We start from the raw sequence: 12,564 nt of genomic DNA on the forward strand, positions 1-12,564 counted from the left end.
TAAAGCTCATTCTTCATATTCAAACGTCACAGATTGTCCAATACGTGTCATTTCTCAGTTGGTCTCTAAGTCGAACGACGCATCTGCCTTATAATATTTCCAGATCACAGCCCTATTGTTGCTTTTTCCATGAGGCGGTCAAGCGAGGTGCCACCCGTTTCCTTGGAAAGACGTGTCACATTTCCAAAACATGAGAAAGTGAAGAGAGAGGAAGGGCCATTCAGAATATAGGTGTGGGTCGGGAGAAATCACACCGTGCATTCTACTTTTGTCTTTTCTGGGAGAAGTGAGGCCAATCCTTTCTTTGTGGTATTTTCACTGACGTTTCTTTGCTTGTCACGAGCCATCTTCACTCTGGGCAAGGAGAGACACAGAACAACACGCTCTGAGCGGAAAAGCGAGAGCTTTAGAGCTGGACGGGCTCTTGGGTCTCTGCCACTGCCCTGAGAAGGAGGGTGCTTGCTGTCCCAGAAGAAGCATGAAATGGAGACGCAGAGCTGCCCCCTGAGAGGTGCCCCCAGGCCAGGCCAACCCAGCCCAGCCCAGCCCAGCCCATCTGACCTGCAGACACACCCAAGCCCAGCCGGGATCCTCCACACCACAGATAAGGAACCCGCTTGCACAGAAGTGCTTCGTGGATAGATTAGACCTGACGTCTTCCTTCCAACCTAGAAAGCACGGCTGAACTTCATCTGACTGGACAGACTGACTCACTTGGTCCCTACCACATGGTTTTGCAGCCATAGGTTAGGTGACAAGAGGGATTTAGCCATGCAACAGCTCCCCTCCACATACAAAGTGATGATGTATTTAATAGAAGGAGAATTTGGCAGCACTGTATATGGCCTCCTGTGTGATTTACCTCCAAATGCTATAAATGTGTGCTTTACCTCCAAATGCTTCCTTAGGCTCCCAGACGATCACCACCAATTTTAAGACACCTGAAGCCATTATGACATTTACAGAAGGAAGGGCAGGGGCAGTGTGAGTGGCCTCAGAAGTCCTGACATGGGCCCAGGGTGGGTTTCTCACTCCTGCCAAGGCAGCAAGAACCCCAGCAGACCCATTCCCACTGCTGCGTCCCCACAGGCTACAAGGACTTTCTGACATGCTGGAGAGATGGGAGCAGGAAGTCTCCTACCTCTTCTCTGTCTCCTGGATGGTGTTCAGCAATGGCTGGTTGTTTGTCTCTATCAGGAAGGAGCCCGCTGTGGCCGCCAGGATAGGGACCAGGCCAAACATCACCGGCTATAGCACTGGGATATGGTTGCCCAGGATGTAGACCAGGGGGGACAAGAGGGAGCCCAGGCGTGTGCTGAAGATCCCAGCACTCATCCCTGTCTGCCTGCGGAGACAGAGAACACAGAAAGGGTTGGGACCATGCAGGTGCCCTGCCGGAATTCAAGCACCTGTAGCAAGCCTGAGAGGATTTGGTGAAGGAATGAATGAACCAGGCCCTGAGTGTCAGGGCTGGTGCACGAGAGATAAGAAGGCTGCGTGGCAAAGGACCTGATCTTGGGATGGGTCATGTGGGGGCACATCATGGGGAAGGGAACCTTGATCTCAGATGCGGCCGGGGGGATGCTTCCTGGGAACCATGACAATGACGGAAAGCCTGACAGCTGATACTTACAGAGCACATGCTCCATGCTGGGTACTGCTCCAACACTCAACTCCTCAGCTCCTCATTTCCTACCACTATCTGGGATACTGACATTTTTCTGAAGCTATAGACATGATACCATTTATGGAGTGCCTGCCAAGTTCCGGTCACTATTCCAAGAGCAACATCCTACGATACCCAAAATCACGTTAAAATAGGGACATGAACCTGCTCTTTTGAGACATGAAACCACAAAACCATTTCCAAATGGAGGCTGGTTTCCTGAGTGGCCCAGCTCTGAGCGACAGAGGCTGCCGTCTCGGTCCCCCAGAGACTCTGACCCATCTTCTTACCTGACTTCGGTTGGGAAGAGCTCCATGGTGTATAGGTAGAGACAAGTGAAACAGCAGGCCAGGCTCCCTTTCCCAAACAAACAGAGGATCATCTTAAAGGTATTCAAGTCTGAGAGAAGGCAGTGGGTGGGGTGTAGACAAAAGGGGGTTAATGAAATGGCAATGCAATCACCTGTTCTGACATCTCATTGTGTCAAGCACCTCCCTGCCCCATGGCCTTTGTACTGGCCGATCTCCCTCCTCAGCGAGCTCTTCTCCCCACTATTCACCTTCTTATTTCTCATCTTCTTCTCATCCTTCTCAACTCAAATGCTAACTTTGGCAAGGAGGACTTCCTTGATCTGTTTCACTGGGCGAAGCCCACCATATATTCCCTTACTCCTTGGACATCTCCTCTGAGGCACTGATCTCAACTGCAATTGATACATTGAAGCAATTAATTCCGGTCTGTCTCTAAAGGCTTCTGTGTTCCCTGAGCCTGGGTCTGGTCTGAGCCCCAGGTTAGGCAGGGACTGGAGAAAGAGCTGTGAATAACTAACAACCAACCAAAGCTGCTATTTTCAGAGGAGGCAGGGGCAGTTGGGGAGTGAGGAATGCTCAGATTTAGCCCCATCCTGGGGAGTTGGGGAGGTGACTGTCCCACGGACACAGGGTTTTCATCAGTGAAATGATAGATGCGACAGTCTTCAACACATCTCCCACTTGCAGGAGTCTAGATTTCTCTGATTCTTATGACCATCTCAGATTAGTAGCCCTTGCTACTAGATTTCAGAAGACTGAATATTTATCTTTATAAACTTACCTATATGAAGATAGCTAACATTTATTCAATGTTTCCCATGAGCTGGGCACTGGGATATGAACTTTTTACACAGGATATTTTATGATTTTTAAAAAATTATTACAAACATGGAAAACTATAGAGATTGCTATAACAAAATGCCCATGCACCCATCATCTTGTTTTCCCCGATGTTAGCACCTATTAACTGTGTGACCTTGGATAAGTCACTTCACCTCTCTGTGCTTTATTTATTTATGATTTAGTTGTAAAAGCAGCTCATGACGATCAGATGAGTTGATACAAGTGAAGGGCTAGCACAGCGCTTGGCAGGGAGTCAACCCCAAATAAGGGCTTCTTAATTATTCTTCCTAGTCAATGGAGGGTGAGTGGGTCAACTCGTCCATGATCGCATGGAACCAGTTGAAAACAGGTTCACCTGGTTCTCTAGTCTGCTCTGAATCATCAAACCAGACCTGTCATCCATCATTTCAGAAGAGAATTTTCACGAGACCCAGAAGAAAACCTCACCTCGAGGAAGAAATGCAGTGACAAGGATCACGCAACCGGCCACCAGCTGCAAAGAGATGGCGGTGATTCGGCGGCCAAGGTAGCCCATGCTCAGGCCCGTCACCAGCTTCACGGGGAAATCCACGACTGTAAACAGCAGCTGTGTCCAGTAGATGTTGAACCCAAATTTCTGCACATCTAAACCCAGCCCATAGAAGGAGAAGCCTGCGGAAAACCTGGAGGAGAGAAAGTGCCAGCAATTTACTTCCTACTCTAGAGGTGACCCATGGTTTGCCTTTCTCTCCAATGGAAGGCGTCTCTCCAACACTCTGGCCGCCGATAGGATGCGATCCTATTCTAGAACCCAATCCTCTCTGGTTCCAGACTTTGTGCCAGGTTTTCCCATATTCTCAGATTGCTTTGCCACGATCTGTTGCCCCCATCTCTGTCTCAAGCCAGTGGGGGCACCAGGGAATGATGACTCAGGAGCAGCTATCAGGTGACTGATTCGGGTGGGGGGGTGTCACTCTTCGGGGCACCACTCACCATCCCAGGGCGATACAGCAAGTCATCCTGCGGAGTCCCGGAGTGCGGAAGAGATCGAGGAAGAGTGGGGTCTCCTTGATAGCAGCTGTGTCCTCCTCCATGTGGAAACTTACTACCTAGCAGGGAAGACCAGAGTGGGGACGGCAGAAGAAAGGGCTCCGGCCCTTAGTCCTGCCACTTCCCGATGCCCTATAGTTACTTGATTCATACCACGTTGGCCAGATCCTTCACACACACCCTCAAGGAGAAAGAGAGGACTTCAAATTGTGGGCGTGTATTCACTTATGTAGCAACTTCTCCTTTTCTTTTAACTAGTGTTTCTTGATGGTCAACAATGACCCCCATTTATGGAGCACTAGTTACGTGCCAGATGGGGGTCTAAGTACTGGACGTGAACTAACTTATTTAATGTAAGGGAGATTCTGCATTCCTTTTTACAGAAGAGGAAACAGAAGCTCCGAAGGTGAAATAATTTGCCCAAGGTCACAGAGCTCTAAGTAGGGAGCTGGGAGTCATACCCCAGTGAATGGCGCCAAGTCTGGGATCTTAGCCATTGTCACTTTGTTTTTCTTCATGTTCATAGTTAGGTCCCTGCCTCCCCTTTCTCCAGCACCGCTCTCAATTCCCCTCTCCAGAAGCAACTGTCTTCTTCTCTGCTAGGTGTTTCTTCTCATACTTATTTCCTATTTCCGGATAAAATGCTACACTGCTATGGCTTGATCTTCCAACTTTAGATTGATTTATACTAAGAAAGAATGAAGACTTAACCCTCTTACTCTACGACCTCTGACCTAACCCTTCCCTTCTGTAATTCTCCCAATGTAAGTCTCATTCAGAGTTGAATCATGTCGTGCACTCTGATTGTATTTCTTTCTGTGATGTGAGCTTTTTATTTTCCTGGAGTTAATAATTGCCTCTTTTGTGTATTTGCTTGCTAATATTCTTGGTTTCTTAAGCACTTGGCACTTATTTATCCCCAAATTCTTTGATAGAATGATAAAACTCCTGTTAAGAGGATAAAGTATAACGAGCAATCTATCAAGATCATTTTTTTTCCTTCATGAAAGGCCTCTTCATGAAAGGTCTATTCATTGGTTTCAGTACAGACTGATCGTTCTCTAGGTTTTCCGTCCAACTCTTTCCCTTCTTCTTTACCTTTCTCCTATTTGGGATCTTCTATTTCCTGGATTCCCTGGCTTACATCCTTGTTTTGGTGGAATGTCCCCTGTGGTAGCTTCTGAGAAAGGGTGTAACAAGACACTTTCCCCACCGGTCCTCGGCCCATCTGATGGCGACAGCAACTGCTTCTGGTTGTAGAAACTTACCTCTCTGTTCCCCCTCGGGAGGCCGACTTAAGCCCTCACTGAGAATTACTGCCAACTCAGGAGGAAGGGTTCGGGTAGTGTGTGGGTTCCCTTTGTGCCTACCTCTGGAGTGAGTTTCCTCCCCTGCTTCTTTCTGCCATTGAATCTTGCCACAGCCTGCAGATTTTTCACAGCCTTGTCAAGTTTGTGGTGGGTGATGAGCCAGCAAGCCGATTCTGGCAGACCCCTAACAGCGAGAGGGCATGCGGTGAGGGAGGGACCGGTCTGGAGGGAGGGACCGATCAGACAGGTAGAGCCTTGAGCCCAACCCTAACCCTGACCAGCTGGAAGGGCCAAGGGATCTCCATCCACAGGGCTCGCACAGGTACGGACGGGGCTCACACTCCCAATCACATAGGTCAAGAGCTGGCCGCTTGGAAACAGGGAGAGCCAAGAGAGAAATAGGAAAGAACAAAATGGGAGGAGCGGCAGTGAAAGGGTGGGTGGTTGTTTCCGCCATTTTCCTTCTGGTCCTACCGCAAGATACAGATGTGGGCACGTGTTTGTTTTTGCAAAACTATCACCACGTTGTACACATTTCTGTCTCCTGCATTTCTCATTTCATGCTATGCTCTCAATACCTCTCACGGCGCTCGTTTGGGTTTCCACTGTCATTTTGAGAATTTTACCTACTCTCCCATGCTCTGGATTTGTATGGTAAACCTCTTCTCAGTGGCCGGTGGGGTCAAGTGTACAGCCACTTAGAACCCCAGACGGCACAGCACGATTTGCCAAGGTTGATACGGGGGAAAAGAAACCAAATGAAAACACCTCGTATATCAAGGGTCCTCTCTTCTCTCCTTAAGGAGGTTGGCCCGGTGATGGGTATTAAGGCGGGCACAGATTGCAGGGAGCACTGGGTGTTATACTCAAACAGGGTATCATGAACACTACATCAAAACACTAATGAAGGGGCCCCTGGGTGGCTCAGTGGGTTAAAGCCTCTGCCTTCGGCTCAGGTCACGATCTCAGGGTCTTGGGATCAAGCCCCGCATCTGGCTCTCTGCTCAGCAGGGAGTCTGCTTCTCTCTCTCTCTGCCTGCCTCTCTGCCTACTTGTGATCTCTATCTGATAAATAAATAAAATCTTTAAAAAAAAACACTAATGAAGTACTGTAGGGTGATTAACATAACATTAAAAAAAAGAATATATATAAAAAAAAAAAAGGAGGTCAGATCTCAGCAGACCCAAGCCAAGGTCGGCTCTGAGGCCAGCAAACACTTCCCATGAATTCAGACCAGACAAGGCAACTCTACACGGGCCACGGGCGTCTGGGAGCTGACGTACCAGGAGTACAGAAGAATGATCACGTAGGCGACAGATAGGGTGCCCTGGAGCCAGCGCCAGGGGCGGATGAGGTAGGCCAGGCCCGTGAGGACCGCCTGGCCCAGCGTGATCATGTACATGGTGTAGATATTCACCAACGTCCGCCTGTGCGTCGGGGTCCACTCCATGGCTGCGGATGACAAGTGCGTCAATGCTGGTAGTGAGCTCCACAGGGCCAGGGAGAGAGGTCAGCCTGCGTTAGTCAGGGGCAGGGACCCCCGGCAAGGCCCCTGTGGAACTTGCCCCCGATGAACCCCGCTGATGGGTGGGCTCTGACCCCGCTCGGTGCCATGCAGGGCACACTTGTCCTGAGCATCCCAAGCAACTTCGGCCATCTCATTTGATCTTCGTAACACCCCTCTACAGGGCCATCTGGGATGATTCTCCCCCGACACAGGCAAGAAATATGTCCCGGGGGCTGGGAATTCGAGCTCGGGGCCAGCTTAAGGCACCACCTTCAAAGAGCTGACATTTCCTGAAGGTCTTCGAGGGGGCCAGGTATCATTCTATAAATATGTGTGAGATGAGGGAGGTTCGATCATTATCACCCCGTATCACAGATGGGGAAACGGAGGCCCAGACAGGGTAACTGAAGTGCCCCCCCACCCCAGCCCCCCGGGGTCGCACAGCGGTGAGCGGAGCAGCCGGGGCTCCGCAGGGGTACTCACTGAGGCAGAGGCTGGTGATAATGATGCCGGTCATGGCCATCCCGCTGAGGAACCTGAGCACGCAGTAGGCCAGGAAGCTGGGCGAGAAAGCTGTGCTCGTGCCCGAGGCGATCATCAGCAGGATCCCGCTCTGCAGCGCCGTCTTGCGTCCACACCTGCCACCAGGACCGACGGAGCGGTCGGCTGAGCCCCGGGGGTCCGGCTGCCAAGTGGCCGCTCTGCCCCCGCTTTCGCCCCAGGCTGCTCGCCTCCACCGGTCTGCCCCCCCACTCCCCTGAATCCTTAGGAACGGCCTCGGGAAGGGACTCCCTCCTTGCCCCCGCCGCTCCCCACACGAGTTGCCAAGGCCTAGAATTCCCCTAGGGGAGGTGGGTTAATTCTTTGCCTCTTGGCTCCGTTCCTTGTGGAAGTACAGCTGTTTCCAGATGGGGCTGTGATGGGCATCTGAGTGTGGCTTCCGGTCCCTGCCCCATGGGGGAGGGAGTGTGAGCAGTGCCTCGAATGTTCCAAGGGGCCCTCGATCCCACACTCGTCGTTCTCTTCTACCTCCTCTCAGACCCCTGTGCCAGGCAGGTGCCAAGTGCTGAGGCCTCGAACGGGACCTCCCTTGCCCCTTCCCACGGGACCCCCTACCCGTACCCACTGCCCCGGCCACTGTGCAAGAATCAGACAATAAGGAAGATACGTAGGTAAAACACACAGACCGTCAGAGGCCACAGAACAACGAGGAGCAGAGAAGGAGAACAGGGAACGTCAGAGGGGCTGTCATTGTAAGTAGGGTGGCCAGTGAAGGCTCCTCTGGGCAGGTGGCCCCACAGAGTGCCACGGACTTAGCACTGAGGTGTGTCATCTAAGGTCAAGAGCGTCATCATCCCCATTTTACAGATGAGAAAACAGAGGCTCGAGTTGAAATGACTTGCGCCACACCTGCAGCCAGTGAGAAATCCCCATCATTGTACTCTGAGGCTGTGAGACGTGGCCTGAAGAGGGGTCCTGGGACTTGTGCCCCTGGTGGGGGAATGGCCAGTGCAAAGGCAGGAAGAAGGAGTAGAAGGGGCGGGGCGGGTGCCCGGGTTCACGGCAGTGGCTCCGGGGCCAGCCGGGGCAGGGCCAGCAGCCCACGCGCCCATCAGGCTTCACAAGGAACCGGCGAGCTGGCGGAAGGTGGAGCAGACAAGGGCAGGGTCTGTTCTGCCCCTAACAGGATCGCTCTTCCCACCGGTCTGAGAGCAACAGAAGGGGTCAAGGATAGGAAGAAGCAGGGAGCCTCCTTCAAAGGCTGTTGCAGCCAGCCAGGGGCAAGGGGAACGGGGCTGCTCCCGGAGTGGTGGCCTGGGAGACGGCGAGGGGAGGAGGTCGGTCCAGGTCTGTGACGATACGGAGCCACACAGAGCCGACAGGGTTTGCTGGGATACCAGAGAGGAGGGAAATGGTAGGCGAGGTAGGGGGGAGGGGAGGGGGGGCCAAGGGGAGGTCTCAGAAGGGATCAGGCAAGCAGCCAAGCAGCGGAGAAGAGGTGGGTTCACAGACTCTGGAGGTCCATCCAGCCCCTACCTGGGCTCTTCCCAGAGGGGACAGCAGCTCTCGACCTGGAGCTCTACGCGATGTGCTGCGGCTCTCAGCCATCCGTACGCACAGTACGAGCTGGCCAGGCTGCAGGCCCCTTGTTACTGGGGACCGGCGTTTAAAGCAAGAGATCCTTGCCAGCCCCAAGGAGATGACTTTAATTCCCTCCTTTCACCTCTGAGTAGGTGGCGGGGAGGACAGAGGCTGGGGCCCTCCAGGTGGCCTCCTTTCCGATGAGCAAGGCCTTTGCTTTGCCAGCCCCTCCTGCCCAGAGCTTAAGGCTGGGTGTCCTAGCACAGGGGACCGTGGTTGAGTGTTCCAGGAGCCCAGCCAGGGGAGACAGGGGCGACTGGGGTCACTGGGTGCCTGGGAGAGCCCCTCAGTGGTACAGAAATGATCCCAAGAGCTAAGTGAACTTTCCAAGGTTTCCTAGAGGGACAGAGCCCAACTCCGCTGATGTCCACCTGCCATGTGCTTTCTGCGGCACGGGGGTGGGGGTGGGGGGAAGCATCCAACAGGCTGGCAAAAACCAAGAGACACAAAAGACTAGAAGACACTGTCCCTGGGGGTGGAGTTCTCAGAAATGTGCCTTGGCCTGTTCGGCTTGAACAAGGATCATGTGTCTAGATGTGGCATCGAGCACAACGCTGCTTCCTGATGAGAAAACATTGTCCTCACTTCCAAGAACATGGGCAACATGTCCACGCTGGAATCAGTTTTCTGTGGGACCAGTGGTGCTGAGCCCCACGTCATCTCTGAAATGGGAGCAGTCACCCAGGGCCATTGGGAAGACCTGGAAGAGGGCTCCATAGAATCAGCCATTCACAGCAACAATGACTGTCCCAGGGGCTCCTGCTTCCTGGGGAAGCAACAATGGAGGCAACCCAGTGGGGAAATCATGGCTGGCAGAAACGAGACCCCGGACCCAGCTTCATCACCATTCCCATGATGAAGGCCTTCGGCCGCGCGACTCCAAGTTCATCCCCACGCAGAGAGTAATTCGAGATTCTTGATTGCAATTCATTGCAGAACAAAACAGGGAGGTGTCTTCACCCCCAGCCTGCATCAGAGGCAGGCCCAGGGACCGTCTTCTAGAAAAGCAGGGTGTCCGGGACCCGGGCAGGGAGGGGCGAGGGCTCTAGCCTGACCTCTCTGTTTGAGGTGTCGGGTGCAGCCCTGGCCGTCTGACAGGGAGAAGGAGGTGCGGGGGTCTTCTCCAGTGGGGTCCTGAGCCGTTGAGGACAATGGAGGGGATAGCATCAACTCTAGCCTAGTTGGAAGCTTCTGGAGACTTCCTCAGGCCTCCTCCCCTCACCTGTCAGAGAAGATGCCAAAGACAGTAGCTCCGCCCAGCTGTCCCATCATGGATATGGACTGGGCAATGGACTTCAGTGACTTGTGTTTGCACACCAGGTCCCACTGGACGAAAAGAGACAAGTGTCAGCAGGTGGCTTATGTACCCTCACCGGGTGGCTTCCCCAGAATAGTAAGAGCTGCCTGGTCACCTCTTGCACGCTAATACGGTCCCACAGCTTGCCCTTCGGCTCATAACCCTGCTGTCACGAGCACTGGCCCTTTTAGTTTAAATGGCAGAAACGGGGGCGCCTGGGTGGCTCAGTGGTTTAAGCCGCTGCCTTCGGTTCGGGTCATGATCCCGGGGTCCTGGGATCGAGTCCCACATCGGGCTCTCTGCTCGGCAGGGAGCCTGCTTCCCTCTCACTCTCTCTGCCTGCCTCTCTGCCTGTGATCTCTCTCTGTCAAATAAATAATAAAAAAAAAAAATGGCAGAAACGTTGCTATCAACGTCACCGTGATGAATTGAGCGCGTTATCCCAGATGTTTTATGAAACACTCGGTCCCGAGTCTTAGGAAACCTCTACCCTAAAAGAAAGATGACCAACACAAATCTAGACCCGGTTTACTGGAAAGGCTTCCTTTTTTCCTTCTTTTTGTTCACACTTCATTCAGCGGTCTGAGAAATTTTGGGGAAAACAAGAAAACAGGGGTGCCTGGGTGGCTCAGTGGGTTAAGCCTCTACCTTCAGGTCATGATCGCAGGGTCCTGGATTGAGCCCCACATGCTGAGCAGGGAACCTGCTTCTCCCTCTCCCTCTCCCTCTGCTGTTTCTCCTGCTTGTGCTCCCTTGCTCTCTGCCAAATAAATAAAATCTTAAAGCACACACACACACACACACACACATGAAAATGGATGTCGTGTCGATTTTCTGACTGCTTTGCAAATAGCTAAGCGAAGGCAAAATAAAATCATCAGACCAAGTGTCGGGGTGGGGGACACAGTAGGACGGAACCCTCCGACATGTCTGAATGTCTTATACACAGAGAAAACTTTGGCAGAATCTGGGGCCACTCTATGATCCTACAATCCCACTCCTGGGCATTCACCCGGCAGAAATGAAAACCTGTGTCCACCCCAACACGTGTGCAAGAACACGCATGACCATGATATTCATAATAGCCCCAAACCGGAAACAGCGCAGGTGCATTTCTCGGTAGAAGGGACATTGCCTGTGTGGCGTATTCGTGCCATGGGATGCTCCATGGCCCTGAGAAAGAACCAGCTCCCAAAGCATGTATCAAGATGATTGACTCTTAAAAATCCATACTGGGTGAAAAAAATCCCAGCACACTGAAGAACGCACACTATGATTCCATGGGTGTTGGGGGTGGGTGCGTAGGGACGTAGTGACTTAGAGAGGTACAAAGGAGCCTTCTGGGGTCCTTAGAAACAATCCGTATCTTGATCTGGTGTTTACCTATGTAAAAATTCATCCCGCCGCCCACTTAAATTTTGAGCATTCCGTGGAACAAGTTACGTCTCCATTAAAATCAAACCAAAAAGCGCCTGAAGACGCAGCGTTCCGCTGTAGCCTTGTCTCACCTCAGAAACGATGGAGGAGGCTACACTCTGGTCATACACCCACCCGTCCAGGCAGACCTCGGTGTCCAAGCTTAAAGAGGAGGTGTCATTGAGGCTTAAGATCTGCCAGTGGGGCTCAGAGAACCACAGGCACCGCTCAGGTTTCTGGTCCTCGTCCAGGGGGATGAAGACCCTCAAGTCCCCATCCCCCACACCGCCCGGGACATGAGACCCATTGGTCCAGTAGGCCGGCCGGCAGTGATGCTCCGGGGTCATGGCGGTGAAGTTCTGCAGAAAGCTGTGACAGCTGATCAGGAGGGCGGGGAACATCATGAGGACAGTTTGGAGGATCTGGAACCTCCCCATGCCGTCGATGGTGTGGAGCAGCTCCGAGAAGCCCATGGTGCTCTCTCTGCTGTGGCTGTTGGTGGAGGGGTTTGCCCACACGCACCGCGGTCTGATTTATAGACTCTCTCCCCTCCTTCTAGTGGGTTCTTGGGAAAGAGCTTCTGGGTATCTGTCCAGAACCATGATATCATCACATCTTATTTGCTCTGCATCAGGAAATAAGGTGTTTCCACTTAAGGATATTTGTTCAAGGGGCGCCTGGGTGGCTCAGTCATTAAGTGTCTGCTTCCTGCTCAGGTCGTGATCCCAGGGTCCTGGGTTCGAGCCCTGCATCAGGCTCTCTGAGCCGCAGGAAGCCTGCTTCTCCCTCTCCCTCTCCCACTCCCCCTGTTTGTGTTCCCTTTCTCATTGTCTCTCTTTCAAATAAATCTTAAAAAAAAAAGAGAGAGAAAGAATATTTCTTCAAGGAATAAACTTTTCATGTGACCATTTCAGTGGAAGCCTTCCAGGTAAGCTCCCTGTGTCTTAATTGCATAAGTCCGTTGTCAATATTTACTGAAGACCTGCAGACTGGTTATCGTTTCCAGGCTCATGGGCATCATTACAACCGTGTGTGGCAACAA

The 12,564-nt window shown here is 52.4% G+C and overlaps 1 protein-coding gene across 1 annotated transcript; it reads right to left on the bottom strand.

Moving 5' to 3' along the window:
• Nucleotides 1-248: 248 nt before the first annotated feature.
• Nucleotides 249-11,995, bottom strand: LOC123947943 (solute carrier family 22 member 20-like). Its single transcript, XM_046014284.1, is given in 10 exon segments — nt 249-354; nt 1,142-1,345; nt 1,957-2,065; nt 3,268-3,482; nt 3,793-3,908; nt 5,220-5,343; nt 6,444-6,612; nt 7,151-7,305; nt 10,032-10,135; nt 11,615-11,995. Coding segments are annotated over 10 exon segments (1,683 nt in total).
• Between the last annotated feature and the right edge of the window lie 569 nt (nt 11,996-12,564).

This window comes from Meles meles, chromosome 8 (assembly GCF_922984935.1).
Source record: "Meles meles chromosome 8, mMelMel3.1 paternal haplotype, whole genome shotgun sequence".
In the NCBI taxonomy this organism is placed as follows: Eukaryota; Metazoa; Chordata; class Mammalia; order Carnivora; family Mustelidae; genus Meles; species Meles meles.